This window comes from Pneumocystis murina (assembly GCF_000349005.2).
Source record: "Pneumocystis murina B123 chromosome Unknown supercont1.7, whole genome shotgun sequence".
NCBI classification, from domain to species: domain Eukaryota; kingdom Fungi; phylum Ascomycota; class Pneumocystomycetes; order Pneumocystales; family Pneumocystaceae; genus Pneumocystis; species Pneumocystis murina.
In genome coordinates this window covers 345,001-363,092 of record NW_017802365.1, presented here as the reverse complement: position 1 = coordinate 363,092, position 18,092 = coordinate 345,001, and the positions used below count along the sequence as shown (strand labels likewise).

At 26.0% G+C, this 18,092-nt stretch overlaps 12 protein-coding genes across 12 annotated transcripts in view; 8 read left to right on the top strand and 4 right to left on the bottom strand.

Annotated features, from left to right (window-relative positions):
- Window positions 1–394: 394 nt before the first annotated feature.
- Window positions 395–1,608, top strand: PNEG_02776 (hypothetical protein; the record flags this gene model as incomplete). The annotated part of the gene is made up of 5 exons (XM_007876616.1): window positions 395–397; window positions 444–532; window positions 582–1,033; window positions 1,079–1,334; window positions 1,382–1,608. Exons 2-5 carry the CDS (start codon window positions 484–486, stop codon window positions 1,606–1,608), a joined length of 984 nt encoding a protein of 327 aa, XP_007874807.1. The 5' UTR covers window positions 395–397; window positions 444–483.
- Window positions 1,609–1,874: 266 nt separating this feature from the next.
- PNEG_02775 (hypothetical protein) lies at window positions 1,875–2,446 on the bottom strand (the record flags this gene model as incomplete). Its single annotated transcript, XM_007876614.1, has 4 exons — window positions 2,439–2,446; window positions 2,291–2,389; window positions 2,104–2,242; window positions 1,875–2,055 (listed from the first exon to the last, which is right to left on the bottom strand). Exons 2-4 carry the CDS (start codon window positions 2,367–2,369, stop codon window positions 1,875–1,877), a joined length of 399 nt encoding a protein of 132 aa, XP_007874805.1. The 5' UTR covers window positions 2,370–2,389; window positions 2,439–2,446.
- A 724-nt stretch (window positions 2,447–3,170) lies between these two features.
- PNEG_04293 (hypothetical protein) lies at window positions 3,171–4,567 on the top strand (the record flags this gene model as incomplete). The annotated part of the gene is made up of 5 exons (XM_019757812.1): window positions 3,171–3,227; window positions 3,262–3,572; window positions 3,616–3,882; window positions 3,930–4,446; window positions 4,484–4,567. 5 exons carry the CDS (start codon window positions 3,171–3,173, stop codon window positions 4,565–4,567), a joined length of 1,236 nt encoding a protein of 411 aa, XP_019613378.1.
- A 245-nt stretch (window positions 4,568–4,812) lies between these two features.
- Window positions 4,813–5,472, top strand: PNEG_04292 (orotate phosphoribosyltransferase; the record flags this gene model as incomplete). Its single annotated transcript, XM_019757811.1, has 1 exon — window positions 4,813–5,472. One exon carries the CDS (start codon window positions 4,813–4,815, stop codon window positions 5,470–5,472), a length of 660 nt encoding a protein of 219 aa, XP_019613377.1.
- A 26-nt stretch (window positions 5,473–5,498) lies between these two features.
- On the bottom strand, window positions 5,499–6,673 carry PNEG_02773 (hypothetical protein; the record flags this gene model as incomplete). Its single annotated transcript, XM_007876612.2, has 4 exons — window positions 6,189–6,673; window positions 5,907–6,143; window positions 5,754–5,860; window positions 5,499–5,709 (listed from the first exon to the last, which is right to left on the bottom strand). Exons 1-4 carry the CDS (start codon window positions 6,543–6,545, stop codon window positions 5,499–5,501), a joined length of 912 nt encoding a protein of 303 aa, XP_007874803.1. The 5' UTR covers window positions 6,546–6,673.
- A 214-nt stretch (window positions 6,674–6,887) lies between these two features.
- Window positions 6,888–8,184, bottom strand: PNEG_02772 (hypothetical protein; the record flags this gene model as incomplete). Its single annotated transcript, XM_007876611.1, has 8 exons — window positions 6,888–7,265; window positions 7,310–7,342; window positions 7,386–7,521; window positions 7,568–7,595; window positions 7,638–7,783; window positions 7,831–7,892; window positions 7,946–8,059; window positions 8,105–8,184. Coding segments are annotated over 8 exons (965 nt in total), but the record flags the coding sequence as incomplete, so codon positions are not given.
- An 81-nt stretch (window positions 8,185–8,265) lies between these two features.
- PNEG_02771 (hypothetical protein) lies at window positions 8,266–8,987 on the top strand (the record flags this gene model as incomplete). Its single annotated transcript, XM_007876610.1, has 3 exons — window positions 8,266–8,352; window positions 8,412–8,709; window positions 8,758–8,987. Exons 1-3 carry the CDS (start codon window positions 8,296–8,298, stop codon window positions 8,985–8,987), a joined length of 585 nt encoding a protein of 194 aa, XP_007874801.1. The 5' UTR covers window positions 8,266–8,295.
- A 326-nt stretch (window positions 8,988–9,313) lies between these two features.
- PNEG_02770 (hypothetical protein) lies at window positions 9,314–10,095 on the top strand. The gene is made up of 3 exons (XM_007876609.1): window positions 9,314–9,653; window positions 9,694–9,741; window positions 9,785–10,095. The coding sequence occupies exons 1-3, from the start codon at window positions 9,350–9,352 to the stop codon at window positions 9,964–9,966; spliced, it is 534 nt and encodes a 177-aa protein (XP_007874800.1). The 5' UTR covers window positions 9,314–9,349; the 3' UTR covers window positions 9,967–10,095.
- A 505-nt stretch (window positions 10,096–10,600) lies between these two features.
- On the top strand, window positions 10,601–12,305 carry PNEG_02769 (hypothetical protein). The gene is made up of 6 exons (XM_007876608.1): window positions 10,601–10,777; window positions 10,832–10,861; window positions 10,912–11,304; window positions 11,348–11,459; window positions 11,506–11,561; window positions 11,605–12,305. The coding sequence occupies exons 1-6, from the start codon at window positions 10,690–10,692 to the stop codon at window positions 12,177–12,179; spliced, it is 1,254 nt and encodes a 417-aa protein (XP_007874799.1). The 5' UTR covers window positions 10,601–10,689; the 3' UTR covers window positions 12,180–12,305.
- A 1,208-nt stretch (window positions 12,306–13,513) lies between these two features.
- Window positions 13,514–14,234, top strand: PNEG_02768 (hypothetical protein; the record flags this gene model as incomplete). The annotated part of the gene is made up of 4 exons (XM_007876607.1): window positions 13,514–13,633; window positions 13,681–13,895; window positions 13,943–14,113; window positions 14,153–14,234. The coding sequence occupies 4 exons, from the start codon at window positions 13,514–13,516 to the stop codon at window positions 14,232–14,234; spliced, it is 588 nt and encodes a 195-aa protein (XP_007874798.1).
- Window positions 14,235–14,399: 165 nt separating this feature from the next.
- Window positions 14,400–16,333, bottom strand: PNEG_02767 (hypothetical protein). Its single transcript, XM_007876606.1, has 5 exons — window positions 16,250–16,333; window positions 16,047–16,205; window positions 14,841–15,897; window positions 14,607–14,797; window positions 14,400–14,561 (listed from the first exon to the last, which is right to left on the bottom strand). Exons 1-5 carry the CDS (start codon window positions 16,307–16,309, stop codon window positions 14,448–14,450), a joined length of 1,581 nt encoding a protein of 526 aa, XP_007874797.1. The 5' UTR covers window positions 16,310–16,333; the 3' UTR covers window positions 14,400–14,447.
- Window positions 16,334–16,772: 439 nt separating this feature from the next.
- PNEG_02766 (hypothetical protein) overlaps window positions 16,773–18,092 on the top strand; it is a gene marked incomplete at its 3' end in the record, with an annotated part of 1,484 nt that continues 164 nt past the window's right edge. The window contains exons 1-4 of the mRNA XM_007876605.1: window positions 16,773–16,875; window positions 16,921–17,113; window positions 17,157–17,325; window positions 17,368–18,092. The exon at window positions 17,368–18,092 is cut by the window's right edge and continues 164 nt beyond it. Coding sequence (XP_007874796.1) covers window positions 16,843–16,875; window positions 16,921–17,113; window positions 17,157–17,325; window positions 17,368–18,092 — 1,120 coding nt within the window. The 5' untranslated portion in view covers window positions 16,773–16,842. The remainder of the gene's footprint in view (window positions 16,876–16,920; window positions 17,114–17,156; window positions 17,326–17,367) is intronic.

The following is an 18,092-nucleotide window of genomic DNA, read 5'->3' as shown; positions in this document are numbered from 1 at the left end:
GCATTTTTATGAAAATATCTTGATCATTTCATATCTTTTAAAGCTAATATTCTAGGTTTTTATATATTTTTATAAATATCTTTTCTAACTTTTAAAAATTAGTGGTGGTTTATACTAGCTTATTTTTTATTTAGTATTTATGAATATTAGTGTCAATTTTAAAATAAAAGAAAGTTTTTATATATTTAATATTATTATTGAATTTCTATTATAAATATATATAGTCTAATGGATTTGACGTATTAAATCAAAAATTACTAAAATCTAGGTTTTTAAATTTAAAATATTAATATTTTTTTATCAAAAATAGATTTAGATCTAATATTTTTGAATGTTGAAAATTGAGATGATTCAAAAATTTGACTTTTTTTATTATTTTGCATGATCTTATATTGAAGTAGATTAATATTCATCAATATTTCTTTTTAATTAAAATATTTTAGATTTGACTTTGGTATCAAAATTTGAAAAAAATATTATTAAATGTCACGACACTCAAAAAGAAATACTAGTTTGTCTTTTTTTACAAACTGTATTATTTCAATGAATACATATTTTATGTTTTTGACATGATTTTTTAGATGAACGTTCTATGTTAGATTATGGAACTAAAAAGCAAAGACTTGAAAGTGATTCATTTCGTTTGTTCGATGCATGCCACTTATGTCTTTCTCAAACTCGTGATACAGTTTCTTGTGAAGAAAATGGTGATATTTTTTGTAAAGTTTGTATTATGGAGAATCTTTTAACTCAACGTAAAGAGATAAAAAAAATAGAAGAAGAAATAGAGAAAAAAAAGCGTCAGAATGAAATTGAAGAGAAAAGAATTGAAGAAATTGCTAGGATGCGTACTATTAAAGAATTTGAAGTATTACAGATGGGCTTTAATTCACGTTATAATGATGATAAACATGACGATGAAGTTTTACAAAAAAAGGAAGTTAAAGATGTATTTAAACTTGACAAAAAAGAGCTTCTGATGATTGCAAAAAACGACAGAGATAGAGAGAAATTAAAATATATTAAAGAACAGGTAAATGGATATGACCTAAATTTATGATATTAAATAGACTACTAGGAAGCAGAATCAAAGCCAAAGATTGGATCATTCTGGATTCCTTCTTTGACACCTTCTGCAAATAATAAGGATATTTTAAAGAAGCAGAAACGTGTACCTATTTGCCCCGCATCGAGTTCTGACAAGCCTCATAAAATATCATTAAAATCTTTAATTTCGGTTAATTTTACTGAGAACAAATTATCTGGAGGTAAGGAGCTTCTGAGAATTTGTCCTGCTTGTAAAAAAAAGCTCTCTAATATATCTGGTGCCTATAGTAGTTATTTTATTTTTTTTAAGAAATGTTTTTAATTTATATTATAGTTATGAAATTATGTGGTCATGTTATATGTACTATTTGTTTAGATCAATTTGTCCGTGAATCTGGAGTTTGTTATGTGTGTGAATCTAGTTTATATGTACAAAATAATGGTGCTATGAAAAATGAGTCTAAACTTTTGATTGTGCAACTTTCTAATGAAGGGACTGGCTTTAGTGCTAAGAAAGATGCTATTGCCAAAAAAGTCGATGTAGCTTTTCAAGGAAGCTAAAATTAATTGTAGTACACCTGTTATTTCATGAATATGCATTGTTTTTGTATTATCTATGGTTCCGGTTTATATGTTCTTTTTGCTTTTAAGTCCTTTATCATACTATTTTATTTCGTATTTTTTGATATTAATATACTGTAAATTTGAAAAGAAAGTAAGTTGTCATTATATCTTTCTACATTAGTTGAATCTTCTGTTTTAAAAGGACGTATATTTTTTTGATATATGCTTATACGAATTTTTTCAGTGTAAAACATTTTTTTATTTTAATTGCTATTCTTTTTTTTTGATGATGAATTAGATTCTAAAAAAGTTATATCGTTTTTATTTTCTTGTATTTTTTCAGATGAATGTCCTGTATCTTTTTCAAAACTTCCTGTATTGGTATATTTATCTATGATATCGATTAAAAAGTCGAATTGATCAGCCGATTGAATTGCATTTTTCCTAAACAATATATTAAGGCTTTTTTTCTTCAGATAGGGGCATTTCTACATGTGTGTAATCGTCACTTTCTTTGCTTGTTTAATACGAGCTTGTTTAACTGTTTCATCTACAATTGATTGCATAAAAAGTTCTAAGGCTTTTGAAACCACAACTGGTGTAATCTGTGCTACTTTTCCTACCTCCTCATCTAATATTGTTATTCATTATAAATCTAATTAGTTTCTATTATATTCACCTGCTTGCATGATTTTTTTAATCCTTGCGATAGGAAATTTCGGCTTATAAGATGGCTTGTTGGGTTGTGATGAAGACATCTTTTTTGGTCAAAAAATACCTTTTTTATAATTTTTAATAATATTTCTAAATAATCTTAACAGTCTTACGGGTATTTTTATAACGTTCCTCAGGTAACGTTTCCGTACAATTGTAACCTATTGAAAAAATGTCGAGTTGTATTGTAAATCATATTAACTCAATAGCTCTTCTAGAGATATTGAATCTCTTTGGTTTAAATAAATTTTATTGGTTTTTTTATTTTTAAATGTTATTTTAGTCTTTAATAATATTGTGATATTTTTAAAAAGATAGATTTTAAATATATTGTAGTAGGTCTGACAAGTGATGAATTATATTTTACAGATATATTTTATGTATTTTTTTGTTTTTTAAGGCCTAAAAACCCTGAAATAAAGGCCATGTAAGCTTTGGTTCTTTAGAGGTATTTAGTGCTTTAAGTATTAGTATATGTAGATATAGAGTGATTATTAATTTTACTTTTTCAACTTGATCTAATCTGATGTCAGACTATATAATCTTAATATGTATATCACTTTTTGATGTATTTTATAATTATAAAACTGATTTTAAGTTGAATTATAAATGGTTGGTTTATTTATTAAAAATAAAAGAGCATTGAATAAATTGGAATGAATTAAAAAGAATAGGAAAGTTAAAATAGATTTAATGCTTTCGTTCTAAAATATATTGGTTTATATTAAATTTTTTTCACTATACATTATATATGATAGAAGATTTTTATGAATTGATTTGTTTTATATTATTTTTTGATTTTTAAATACAAAAATTAAAATTATTTAGAAATTTGTTTTTTAAAGATGAAAGTTAATTTGGTTAAAGATGCTTCTAATTATTCAGAAGAATGTTTCTTATTAGTATAATTCATCATACTTTGTGAATATATTTAAGAAAATTACAAGATTTCCAGAGGAATTAGAAGAATTTGAACAGTTTTTAATTCAAGTTTTTTCTAATGATAAAAAATGGTTAAATATGCAAAAAATATTAGAACAATGCATAGAACATCTAGATTTAATTGAAGATGTTTCAGTGAAAAAGAAGGTGCTTGAAATGATTTTATCTAAAACACAGTTTAAAATTTTGGATATTGAACTAGTATATAAGATGAAAGAAAAGTTAGCAAAAATATATGAAGATGCTTGTGAATATCATCAAGTTGTTAAAATACTACAGGAAATTGCATTGGAATCGAGTGAATGGTTTATGTGTTAAGTTTATAAAGAATAATATAATTTTATATAGGGTTTTTTCAGACAATTATAAACTAAAAATTTATGTATGGATTCTTCAAAATTTGTTGGAAATAGAAAATATGACTCTATTTAATACGTATTTTGAGAAAGCTGCATATCTTGATCATGATACATGTGAACCAGAGCTTTTGTTTCGTTTTAAATTAATTCAAGCAAATTTTCTTGATAAAAGCCAGAAATTTTTAGAAGCAAGTAAGAAATATTATGAATTGAGTGCTATGGAATGTATTTCCGAAATACAACGGTTGGAATATTTGTAATAAAAAGATTCATTTTATTCGATTATACTAATTCTATTATTAGAGATGCCGCTATTATTTGTATAGCTTTATCTCCGGTGTGTCCTACACGATCTAAAATATTGTCTACTTTCTATGAGAATTATAATTCTGTCAATTTTTCAAATTATTTTATTTTAGAAAAGCTGCATTTTAGAAAAATACTTTTTCCTCGTGAAATTAAAGAGTTTCAAAAAAAGTTAAAACCCTATCAAAATATCGAACTTGAAGATGGTACTACCGTATTTATGAGAGCTGTTATAGAACACAATTTGTTATCAATAAGCAAACTATACTATAATATTAGTTTCTCTGAACTTTCTGACTTACTTGGTATAAGCGTTGATATGACTCAAGATTATGTAGCGAAAATGATTGAACAGGGTATTATATCTGCTAAAATTGATCATATTTCTGAGTTGGTTTTATTTGATAATATAAATCAAAATTCTAAAATAGAAATGACTCAATGGGATGATTCCATTCGAAAAATATGCATGAAGATTGAAAATATCTCATCTAAAATATCTTTAAATTATAATGTATTATTTGATTTTTTTTTTTTTTTAATTTTTATAGGATTATATGACATTTAAAAACCTATTATTTTTAATATTTTATATATATGTTTTCTATTTTTCCCCAGAATTCATGAAGTTTTAGGAAATATCTGTCTTCTATCATATCTTTATATATAGATTGGTTTTTTAAAATATATGTATTATATTTCTTTGATTTATATATGAAATATACTGTCAACTTGAATAGTTTAAATGATATTATTAATAGAAGGTTCTTGTGCATTGTCTTTATCAAGATAAGCTTATCTGTTTTTAAATTGTTAAATCGAGATTTCAACACTTATTTTTTGGTTAAAAAAATATTAAAAAGTATTTTTATAGATAAAGATGGGTTATAAGGATGATGTTCTCTTTCTTTCAAAGAAATCTGGTGCTCTTAAATTTGGTACATTTTTTTTAAAATCTGGTCGAAAAAGTCCATATTTTTTTAATAGTAGTTTTATGAATAGTTCTGTTCTTCTTAAATCACTAGCAATTGCTTTTTCCCATGTTATTTTAGATTTAAATATTGAATTTGATATTATTTTTGGACTTGCGTATAAAGGAATTCCTTTAGGTGCAATTACAACTTTAAAACTTTGTGAACTGGATAAAACTAAAGAGAATATTGAATTTGTATACCATAGAAAAGAGAAAAAAGATCATGGAGAAGGAGGCAATATTGTTGGAACATCAATGAAAGGAAAGAAGGTATTGATTTTGGACGATGTAATTACAGCTGGTACAGCAATTCGAGAGGCGATAAGTATTGTTGAAAAAGAGGGAGGAAAATTAGTTGGAATCGTAGAAATATTAGATCGTCAAGAAAAAGGAAATGATGGTGAAGTAAGTGTAGTTGAGATGATGCGTCAAGAATATCAAATCCCAGTAAAAGCAATTATTACTTTCAAAGATATTATAGATTATTCTAAAAAAGAACTAAATGAAGAAAAATTGAAATTAATACAAGAATATCGCGATAAGTATGTAATAGAAAGTGCTCTCTAGAAGGGTATAATAGATATTTGAAATGATTAGCGCCGTTTATATATACATGATTTGAGTAATATGCCAAAATTCTTTTCATTAAGTTTATTAGTTTTTTTAAAATATAAATATATAAACATTTTATTTGAAGTTTCTTTTTTTACAAATGAAAATCCAAGTGATGATAGTGCTGTGCAAAAAGCTGTTCCTTCATTATCCATAAATCGAGATTTAATTTCAACAATCCATAGTTTTCCGCTATTTATAATTTAGAAGGCAATTCTAAAAATCTAATGAATTACTTCATTTTCAAAATTCTCCATGCTTCTTTTAAAAAGTCGATGTAATTTGTTCCCATAAGACTTAAACAAAAAATAGCTATATCAATTGTTGAGCTTTTAAGCGGCAGCTATTGGAGTTAGCTTTTATTATATTCAAAAAAAAGACCCTTATACGTTAGATATATCACATTTAGTAACAAATGAGTTTCGAGACACTAGATCATAACTATATACTTTAATATTTGATATATCTTTCATTGTTCTTGCTATTTTTGCATCTCCACATCCTAAATCCGCCACCTTGAGAATCATTTTTCTGGATTCATTTATAAATTCAGATAAATCTTCAATTATTAAATCGGTTGGATTCTTTGGCCAAGATGATATTTGGTTTTGGAAACCTATATGATACTATATTCGTTAAGTAAAATATGTTGTATGTTTTGAAAATATCACCTCTTCATACATTTCTGGGTTTTCTTTGAAGAATTCCATTGCTTCTTTACTTGTAATATTATATAAATGTTCATTAATTAAACGAAATTTTCCTCCTGATAATTTTGATTTCATTTTTTGCTGTAATCTTGTAAGTTGTGTATTTTTATCTATTTTTTCAACGAATTTGTTAATTTCTTTGTTTCCAGATGTAGATATTGTTTCAGAAATAGATAAATTGTTTTGTTTTTGTGTTTTTTTTATATATTTTTTTTCTTTTTTTGAGAATTTTCTACTTCTTATTACTTTTAAGCTGTCTTTTTTGATATTTCTGTTTTTTCTGATTTTTTTTTCTATATTTTTTTTTTTTTGTTTCATTTTTTATGATTTTGAGTGTTTTTTGTTCTGAAATTTGAGTTGTTTTTATGATTTAGCAAAAATTTTAGGTCAAATAATAAATATATGGTTCTCTCATATGATATATTTATTTAGTTTTTGATATTTTTTATAGAAATAGGAGGTTTTATAGAAAGTCTTAATATATTTTAAGTTAAAATTAAATAATGATATTTAAATTTAAAAAAAAAAATGTATAAATTATTGATGTATTTAAATATGTTTACCCAAAATATTGGATATTTCGGATGGGCTAATGGTTTGTAATATAAAAGTTATAGTATTTTTGAATTGAAGTATTAATAATATAATATATTGATTTTAGGTTTATTAAACTTAAAATAAGAAATTTGCTGCTATAGAGACATCTCCATTAGCAGCTTCAAGTGCTTGTAGTGCTTCTTCTTTCGAGAATCCTAATGCTTGTAATTGACGGATATCTTTTTCATGATATTTTGATTCTGATTGTCCTTTATAAGCTGATTGATCTAAAATATTACTATTATCCAAAGATCCTAATTGTTTTTGAGTATTATTGGCTTTTGTTTGTTCGCTATCATGGTTTATTGTTTCAGGTACATAAATTGTTTCCATTTTAGCGCTATCAGGAAGCTCCGCCTCTGATAAAAAGGGTATTAATGTATCATTGATAACAAGTGCATTTCTTTTTAAGTCAATACATGCTTGATGACTTCTAAGCATCTTAAAAATGTAAGTAAATATAATTGATAATGAATTAAACTAACATCAAGACCAAATAAAATATCGATATCTTTTCCCTAGAAAAAATTAAAGAAACGTACATTAGTAAACTTTTTATACTTCAATAATAGTGAAACTACATGCTAAAAATAGTGGTCCCACTTTAATTTGAGCACTATGAACACGTCCAATGATATTTGCTGTGCCTACACCTTTGGCTACACCAAAAAAACGTTTATCAATCAAATGAGTAATTCTTTATAAATTTAGAGATGTATTTATCTATTAGATTCAAAATTTACCCGCATGCTTTTGCACATGATGGACTCACTGGATTAGAAGTTAATACTTTAAAAAAAAAAGAATAACTACTTATTGTATTTTGAGCGCCTGAATCAACAAATGCTTTAGCTTTATATTTATTAATTTCCACATCTATGTATAACATTGTTACTCGTCCAAAGCTCTCGGGATGATATTCCATAGCATTCTCTAGATTTTCCATTACTGCTTCCTGACTAAAATAGAGTCAACTCAATCCATTATTTAAAAGGAATTATATTACCGTATAATTTCCTCAATTCTTGCTTGTGCTTCAATATTCAATGGATCTGCGTTCAGTGCACTCTAAAAATTCATTAAAATTCATAAAGAACTTTAAAAAACGCATAAAAACGCACAATTTCTCTCTGCCGTTGAATCTCTAAGTAGTTTCTATCGAAATACATGCTTTGAACTATTCTTTTAAATTCTTCAGGATTATGAACTGCTGCCTCTGCTAACTCAGGATGTGTCTAGAAAATACGTTAAATACTGGTGTTTAAAAGGAAATAATCAACTTGTTGAATAATCTCCAGGAATTGAGGTCTTGACAGTAATCGAAGCCTCAATATCTCCGGGTCTAGGCTGTTCCACATTTTCTATTTTTTTTTTTGAACCTTGATAAGTGATCGAAATCTCGAGATTTATACTAAGGTGAGTATTTGGTAAAATTTATATAAAATAGACTTATTATTTTTAGTTTTATTTGATGGTTTCTAAAGGAATTTATGAGAATAGTACAGAACCTAATTTCAGAAGAACTTGGGTGAGAATTGACATATTTTTGATGAAAATAAGTGTTTTTGAAAATTAATAATGAGCTAGGATTTGGCAGAATATGCACAGAAAGCAGCAGATAGAGAAGAAAGAGAGAAAAAAGAGGCTCGAATAAGATGGGAAAAGAAACATGGAAAGTTTAAGCGTGAAGCAACACCACCCGATGTTAAAATTGTGGAAGCTAGAGATAAATTAAACCTTGAGGAAAATTTGAATAAAACTATTCTTGTTCCTTATGGAGCATCAACAGGGCGTCAAGGAAAAGGTGTGGGTTACTATTGCGAGGCATGCAATGAAACATACAAAGATTCAAATAGCTGGATTGATCATCTTAATAGTAAACAACGTAAAAATTATGTTTAATAGATAATTTAAGGCTTAATTTCTTTTTTAGATTTAAGAGCTACAAATCAAACACTTCGACAAAAACGAGTAACGCTTGAGGATGTAAGAAAAAGGCTTGCATGGTTGAGAAAGAAAACGGTTGATGAGAAAAAACATTCGGAATTTAGTTTAAGTCAAAGAATTTCAGAAAAACAAGCGATAGAAGAAGAAGAACGTAAAGAAAGGAAAGAAAAAAAGAAAATGAGACGTAAAGAAAAAGTTTCTCATGTTAAAAAATGAAGACGAATCTATTCAAGATGATTCAATGGCTCAAATAATGGGATTTGGAAATTTTGGATCTACAAAAGTTTAATAATGAATTTTCAAGTGTAATATTTGTTAAAGTGGAAAAAAAAGTTAATATTTATTTCAAATATCGAATATATATGAATTCATAATGACATGTTTTTTATTCAAAAATTATATATATATTAATGAATTAGGAATATTATTTAATAAGGATGAGTTTGATATATTTTTAGGAAGAAGTTTAATAGAAAATATTATTATTATTTACTAATTAAAAAAGTATCTCTGTATTTAATTATTATATAAGTATATTTTCTCTAATATTTAAAATTTATATTTGAAAGATATAAAACATGAAAATATTGCAAATAAAAAATAATAGTCCAAGCCTTATAAGGAGACCTATTGACTTCTTATATACATGTTATTTTGTGGTACGTATTTTTGTTGCGCTCTTGATTGATCTGGTACCCATTTATCCGGCAAAATTGACATTAGAAAAACTAACAAAGTTACAATTATGGTATATATCAACTTTCAAGGACCCTTTAATGGGATGGAAATCGTATCCTGGAGGATGGTTTTTCTCTTTTATATTTTGTGAAGCTTTTTTTCAATTGCCTTTGTTTTTTTATGGGATTCGAGGACTTTATTATAGTAACAGAAAAATTAAGCGTATTGTTTTTAATAGAATTAGATAATCCACGTGTACAAATTCCTATTCTTATTTATGCAACACATACAGGTGTCTTTTATTTATTTATTATATAAAAATTAACCAATTGTAGCAACTACTGTTTTTGCATGTATTTTTGAACTAATTTTTTTTAACGTATATTTTATTACCTTAGAAGATAAGATAATCCTTGTGTTTCTCTATCTACCTTTTTTTGTTATACCTTGTATTATGATTTTGGATATGGTGTCTCGCTTGAAACACAGGCTTATTATAGATATTAAACACAATTAAATAGTTTTATATTGTGTATTCATACTAATGTAATGGGATTTTTTATTTATGGATTAAAAAAAGCTTTTTTTAATAATTTTTTGTTTTTATTTTCAAATAAAAACATAGAAAATGGTTATTTAAAATTATATAACATAGCTTTATCGATATTTATCTAAATTATTCATTTCTCTGTTTGAATTTCTTATAGTATAGTATTTTTTTATTTTTAATTCTAAATGTTATAACTGATTGTTTAACTTTTTAATCATTCTTTATATGGCTAAAAAAGAGTAGCACTTATAATGAAATATATTTATTTATTATAGAGAAATTCCTTTTATTGAAGATAAGTTGATTACTAAGATGAACTTTTCAATTGAAAATGGTTATAAAAAAAGATGTTATATAGCACATAAATTTCATTTATTAAATGATGTACGTAAGATTTTCTTATTAGATTTTTTTCATATAGTTTATTTTCTAAAGCTCTTAGGAATTAATTATCAATTTATTAGGAAAAATATTTTTTAAGCGGATTGCTTATATATTCTTTTATTTTTACAAACCATTATAAATATTAATTTATAATAAAAAAATTAAGTTATATTAAGATTTGTTTATCAAGGATATTTAATAATTTGTACATTTTTTCTTGTATTTTTTTTTGGTGTATTTCTATTAAAAAGATATATAAAATTATAAATTTATAGTACTTGAAGTCCCATTGAATTCGGTCAGTTTATGATGGAGAAAAAAAAATATATAGAAAAGGAAAAAAAAGATAGGATTAGAGAGGTTGCTATTCTAAACGAAATAGCAACAGTTGCAGGTAGATATTTCATAGAAAATGTCTTATTTTTTGGGTAGAAATAACGAAAAATAGGAGCGATTAATCGTCATAAACATAGACGAGGTAAGATAAAATATATGTTTTAGAAATTTAAGAATCTATATGAATTGTAGGAGAAATTGAAAATAAGGATGTTGAAAAGTTATCTTTTAAACCGTGTAGTTATTTAAAAAATCCTAGACATAGATCAAGACATATGTCATTAGTTATTAGTACAAGACATTCAGAAACTAATGTGAATAATGAGACACAATCTGTATCTACAGGATGGATACAGAAGAAGGATAGGCATCTTCAGTTGATTAATGCAAGTATTTATGATAGTACTGTAAAAAAAAGGGCAAAGGCAATTGAAGAGACTCGTTTGCAGAAAAAAATGAAACAGGATGAGATATTTAAAAAAAATAAATATAAAGATGCTAGAGTGAACGGAATAAAGGAATTAATGATTGATGGTGTTAAGTTTTATGTTAAAAAGAATGGATACAAACTTATTCGAGCAGAAGGTATGTATTTTTATATGTTTTTCTTTATTGATATATATAAAAGATAATGATCCTTTTGTGGAAACATCGAAGAAAGCTGTTGTATCTGGTTCTGTTTTTTGGAGGACTAAAAATGGAAATTTATGGCATACATCACTTATAAAGTCGAAAATTGGGTATTTTTTATAGATGTTTATTTATTTTATGTTGATTATATAAAAGAGATAAGTCTTTCGAAAAAAAAAGTGAGAAATATTGCCAATATTATACACGAACAGGTATTTTTGTTTTTTTTTTTTATGAAAACTGAAATTAATTTAGGAAAATGTTTACAAGGAAAGTCTTGTTCTTATAAACATGACCCGAATCATGTAGCCATATGCCCGTTATTTATGAAGGGGAAATGTCCAAATAAAAACGCTTGCGATTTGTCTCATGAGCCAACACCACATCGTGTTTCTGCATGTTTACATTTTTTACGTGGTCAATGTTTAAATACAAATTGTTTATATGCTCATGTTAGAGTTAATCCTTCTGCTCCTATTTGTAGAGCATTTGCAATAGATGGCTACTGTGAAAAGGGTATAGAATGTCGAGAAAAACATTTACGTGAATGCCCGGATTTTTCTGAGAAGGGTTTATGCTTAATCAAAAATTGTCGACTCCCTCATATTGAAAGGGCTGCACGTAAACGTAAGGAATGTTTCTTATCTACAAGTGATGATGAATCATCTTTTGGCTTTGAACGTAATGACTTAATTTCAAATACTAATGCTCAGTCTGTTGAGAGATTACCTGATAAAGATAGTTCTTCGTCTAGTCAGTCTGATTTAGATACTTTTAGTAGTCCAGACTCTTCTTCTATTGATGTTGATCAAGATTTTATTCGTCTGTAGTTTTCTTTGGAATTTATGGAGATATTTAGTTTTTAAATCGTTTGGATGCATATTATATAAGACTTATTTAATTTCGGGCTTGTTATTATTCATCTTGCGTTTATATTTGTTTTAGTCTTACAATCAATGGTTTATTTATTATGGGATTAATTATTTTTTTGTGATGCATTCTTATGATCACAAAATTTGTTAAAGCGTATAAGTCGTTATATAATTAGATTGTTGGCTTTTCATTTTTTGGATTCTGTGCTATAATTAGTAATTATTTAAGATTTTGTGGATATATATGGAATCGTACGTTTATAGAAGATATGTTATGGGGTAAACGATTAAGAATTAAATAATCATTCTTGCTAGAAATGTCTTTTATTAGCACTTTAAAGGTCATTCTATGATATTTTTTTTTCTAGTAAAGGGTTACATATTAATTTGGTTAAACAAATTAGTTTTTCGTTAGTGTTAAATACTTATTGTTCTATTTTTTTTGAAAATATGGCATTATTTTTACTGGATATTGAAAATATATTACTATTTGAATTATTGAATATATTTGTAGAAACAGTTGTATTTTTGTTAGTTTTTTTCTAGATTAATTTAATATTTGAAATATTTTTGATTGGTTTTTTGAAGGTCTACAGGATTAATTTATAGTTTTTTGATAGTGTTTAAGATTAAATATTGGAATTGAATGGAATCTTTAATTTGTTGAAGAATTTTGTTAATAGACATTTAAATTAATTTTCAAAAAAGTATTTTATATTAAGGCTGCTAGTAATTCAGGTAAAGTTTAAACAAACAAGGGTTTTCGAGGCTAAAGATCATAGTTCATAGTTAAAAATAGTTTTTGTGACTAATGTAGTTTATTTTTTGAAAAATAATTAGTTTTATGTTAAGTTTTGAAAATACTTCTAAATAGTAAATGCCACATTTATGTTTGTTTATAAAAAGAGAATACATTATTTTTAATTATAGATAATATTTCATTATTTGAAAATAGAAGTGATTGGTTATTTTAGATAATGATGAGTTATTTAAAGCTATTGGAGATGTATTTATATAAAAGAATAATAATGATTCTTTTACTTAACTCTTTAAAGCATAAAAAAATAAAAGGAATGATATTCAAATATAAGGTTTAGTTTTTATTAATTATTTTTATAGTATCTTTTTAAAATGAAAAAATATATACTTAAAAAAATGGAAATATGTTATAAAGTCTATTTATTATACATCTTTTTTATATAAAAATGAATTATGAATTGAGAATATATGTATGATTGGTGCAAGCCCTAATTGTCAAGCTCGTTTTAACGGATAAAAAAGGTCTACTTTCAATGGCATTAAGACCATGTCAAATTTTTGCATTTACGCCATCTGAAATTGCTTTTATTGCTGAATCATCTCCTATTGAGATTATCCCAAGACAAACAATGGATGCTTTGCCATTGATTGGTGTAAAAATATTTTATGATATTTTTTCATTTTTTGATTATTTTTGAAGGGAATTATTCCTCAATTTAAGCCTCCCAGTAGAGTAACAGTGCCTTTGTGGATGGCTATCTTTTTAAAACGTCAAAAACGGGCAAACATCCTTCCTCCTTCATGGTTATCTCAAGAAGCATTGGAAGGATTTCTTGAGGCTGAACACAAGGTAGAAAATGGATTTTCTGCTTTACCGCTTCGTTGGTTTGAGATATCTAGTATTTTACTTGAAGTGTCTTGAAAAATCTGTGTTTAATGTTAGGAATTAACGTTGGTATTAGTGCTTCAGATGATTTGGATCAACCTGAGCTAATTCGTCGTCTTTTACGAGATTTAAGGGAAACAAGGCAAGGAAAGACAAGAGACGGGCTTGCTTCTCTAAATGAAACGCATCTTCAGATGGATAATCTGGGTTCAATGGAAATTAATGAGATTAGATCTTTTTTTGCAAAGTAAATAAATTAAATAAAAGACAAACTAATAATGATTAGATCTATGGATCAAATACGGCGGTTGAGTGCATTGAGTGCCGATAATGAGGATTTGAATGAAATGGAAGATCAAAGTGAATAAAAATTATAATATTACTAATATAGTTTTTCCAAATACGCATCAATTATATATTATTTATCATATATATGATAAATAATATATATAAATAATATATATATATATATAATACATACATACCATTATTAAATATATTGCATTCTGAATAAAAGACAGTAAAGAGGGGATAATAGATTTAGATTTGAATACTTATATTTATCTGTTTAAAAAAGAAGACTATGATGTTTGAGAAATAGGATGAGTTGAGAAGGTTGGTTTCATGAATTCTTGAAATTGATTGGTATCATTTTTAAGCTGAGTAGCCGATTGAAGAAATTTTGGAACAGAATCCTATTTATAATTAGAAATGCATATTGACCAGTATCATATGCTTACTCTTGCCATTAGCCTAAGTATTTGTTTCTGTGCTTTATCGAAAAGCTTTACAACAGAATCTAAAGTATTTTTCATAGTTTCATTATCATTTAATACAATTGTTGTCATGCAATCTGCTAGACTTTGTTTTAATGCATAATCAAGATTAAGCTCGCAAGGCGATCCTTCCACAAGAAATGCATTATATATATCTATTAAGGATTTAATATGCTTATAAATCTTATATGTATCTACCATAAGCTTTTGTTAAAGATTCTTGAATAGATATAGGATCTATAGCATGCTCAGCAAGTTGAAAAAATTGTATAGACTCGAAATAAAAAGAAAGATTTTCTTCGCAATAGTTTTCTTGCAAAAATATTCTGAATTGAAAACGCAATGCTGGATCATTTAAAATGATAAAAAGACGTTTGTGATTCGTCTCATTATTTAGAAGGCCTGTATTAATATCATAAAAAATATCTTTTTGAAATGTTAAATACGATTCTGGATCAGTTTTTTGTATAATTTTGGGCCGTATGTTTTTTATTGTGGTTTGTTTCTTACGATTAGCTCCAATGAAGAAGAATTTTGATTTGGTAGTTACTGTGCTAATTGAATAAACATCTAAGTCTTTCCATCCTGAAATTGAAAATCCCTTATCAGTAAGCATATATATATCATTCTTAGAAGAACTGAATTTAAAACTATCACTTTTAGAAGGAGATTCTGTATTTTCACGAATAATTAAATTTTGATTGATAAATATAGTAGCAATTTCTATTGCCTCTCTATATGTTATAGTAGTACAGCATCTCATAAGCCATAGAAATGCACTTAGCCCATTAAAACAATAACGAGAAGATTCAATAAATTTCTGTTCAATAATACGGACACCGACAATCCCATCGGTATAATCATCTGGAGAATCTTGAATGTTCGAAGAAACAATATTTGGTTTTATGCCAACAAAATGTCGAAATATTATTTCTATCATAAAAGGATCCTGTAGTATGGCATCTGTTTCTGGATCTCGTTCAAGAATTACAAGTTGCATTGTATTATAAGGAGATGCAAGAAGATCATTTATCACTGGTGTATCCACACCATTTCGCTTAACAAATCGCGATACAATTGCAATTCCTTTTGGCGTTAATTTCCAAATAGCTTTATCTTTAAAAATAGTGAGATTTTTTTCATTGACTGATTCAATAAAGTGAGAAAGAATAAATCTTTGACATAATAATTTTGCAATATCTTCTGCCATACTAAACGTAGTGGTGCTTGTCGTAACAAGAATTCTAGATGGATCCTAATTGTTAATATTAGTTATTAGGTTTTTTAAATGAAATAAAATATTTGAAAAAATGCTTTAATGCATTTAAAATAAAAACTACTCTACAAATAGCTTTATTTTTTACATATCTTCGAAATTATTGTTAAGAGTTTTTCATAGTTTACCTTAGCATCTGGTAATCGTGTTGAATGCGTAAGTTTAAGATAACGTAAGTTGGCAAGCGCTTCTTCTGTAGTAAATGAAAAAGGAAATGTTTTAAAGTGTACACGATGTGTATTTAGAGAAAGACTTGCAATTAATGTTGAAAACAAGTCTTTATAATCCTATTTAATAGATTAACTTTCATTGAATAAATTTATTATTTTACATTAGTAAAAGGACGACCATCTGCTGTCATTCGCATTAATCGTGTTGATGATTGATGCATCTTGACCAGCAAGATATTATGTAAAACTGTAGTAAGTAGTTATTTTTGACTTTTAAAATTTCTTCCAATTTGTAAATAATGTTAATTAGATTATATTTTTACTTATAGATTTTCTAATAATTTAAATAAATTATACACTTTAATAAATTCCGTATGTTTACGCTTTTACAAGTTAAATTTAGCTTTTTCGAACACTAAATACTATAGTTTCTTTCAATTAAAACAAAAGCAATTTATTTTTTATTGTGATAAAATAATTTTATGGCTAGCCTTTTATTAGTACCCTAATATTTCTTTGTTAACTACAAAAGATTTAATCGATAGTGATTTTATTATCAAGAAAATGTTAAAGCTAAATTAAGGCTAGTGTTTAGGTTTAGATGTATAAGATTAGGGTTTAAAGATTTTTTTGATATTGTTCAAAGTAATCAGAAAATTGTTAAAATATCTAATTTTGTTTTAAAAATATACTATATTTTTTTGTTTTGAAGATATTATAGAATGATTATATAGATTTCTAGTTTTTTTAAAGAATGTCAGAAAAGGCAGAATATTTTCTTGAACAGGTATTTTCTATAATATTTTGTAAAATATTTTTCTTTTGTTTTTAGTCTTTTCCTGAGATTATTGATTTACAAAGAAGGTCAATATTTACACCTACAGAAATAAAATCGATTATAAAAAGAAGAACAGAATTTGAATATGCATTGGCTCGTAGAATTGTTAAGAAAGAGGATTTCTTGAAATATGTTGAATATGAAATGAATTTAGAAGCTTTAAGAAAAAAAAGAATAAAAAGATTAAGTTTAATAAGTATTTATTTTAGAGGAAATATTTATTTTTATAGATATTAAAGGAAAGCCTACTATTTCTGATTGGGGAGGTGTAAGACGTATTTTTTTTATATTTGAAAGGGCTACTCAAAAGTTTCATGGTGATATAGATTTATGGTTACAGTATATTCGTTATGCTCAGCATGAAAAATCTACTAAACTTCTTGGAAAAGTTATTTCAAAGTAAAATTTGTGAATTTGTATGTTTGAAGTTTATGTGAATAGAGCTTTACAATTTCACCCTACAAAACCTAAGCTATGGATATTTGCAGGATATCACGAGTTAAATTGGAATGGAAACATTTCTGCTGCACGTGTATTAATGCAACGAGGAATACGATTAAATATGTATTCTTCTGAACTATGGCTTGAATATTGCAAAATGGAACTGATTTATATAATAAAGTTGTATATGAGGCATAAAATATTAGGAATTAGTGAGCTTAGCGATGATAAAAATGTTAATAAAGCGGCTAAGGAAAAAGATATGATTATGATTCCTGAAATAACTTATGAGGAATACAAAAAAGACAATTTGATCTTTAAGAATATGGAAACAAGTTTATCTGATTCCAAAAATGTCTCTTTAATAGATTTTCAAGACAGTCCAGTAATGAAGGGTGAAATTGTGTCTATCATAATTAAAACAGCGAATGAATATATGCCAAAAAATATAGATTTATTGGAATCATTTTATTATATGATTGAATCGCTTGAGAATTTAATATGTCGAGATAGATTGCTTAATGAAATTGTTTCTTTAATTGAGTATCAGGAATCTAATATAGAATTGGCGAAAATATTATTATTGATATTGCCATTAAATAAATTTTTAAAAAATGTTTTGGATATATCATTTCCTGGAGTTTTAAAGTCATCTATTTTGGGATTTAATACTTTAATTGAGAATAATAACTGTTCTATAATATCTTATGAGAAATTTTGTTTGT

Excerpts from the sequence above, each read along its gene's own strand:
- PNEG_02770 (XM_007876609.1), top strand. The coding sequence starts at position 9,350 with ATGAAAATATTGCAAATAAAAAATAATAGTCCAAGCCTTATAAGGAGA. Across the intron at positions 9,654-9,693 it reads GATTCGAGGACTTTATTATA|ATAATCCACGTGTACAAATT; the intron begins GTAACAGAAAAA and ends TAATAGAATTAG. Across the intron at positions 9,742-9,784 it reads TATTTATGCAACACATACAG|CAACTACTGTTTTTGCATGT; the intron begins GTGTCTTTTATT and ends AACCAATTGTAG.
- PNEG_02769 (XM_007876608.1), top strand. The coding sequence starts at position 10,690 with ATGATGGAGAAAAAAAAATATATAGAAAAGGAAAAAAAAGATAGGATT. Across the intron at positions 10,778-10,831 it reads CGAAATAGCAACAGTTGCAG|GAGCGATTAATCGTCATAAA; the intron begins GTAGATATTTCA and ends AACGAAAAATAG. Across the intron at positions 11,305-11,347 it reads CAAACTTATTCGAGCAGAAG|ATAATGATCCTTTTGTGGAA; the intron begins GTATGTATTTTT and ends TATATATAAAAG.
- PNEG_02767 (XM_007876606.1), bottom strand. The coding sequence starts at position 16,309 with ATGCATCAATCATCAACACGATTAATGCGAATGACAGCAGATGGTCGT. Across the intron at positions 15,898-16,046 it reads CACGATTACCAGATGCTAAG|GATCCATCTAGAATTCTTGT; the intron begins GTAAACTATGAA and ends ATTAACAATTAG. Across the intron at positions 14,562-14,606 it reads TACTTAGGCTAATGGCAAGA|GATTCTGTTCCAAAATTTCT; the intron begins GTAAGCATATGA and ends AATTATAAATAG.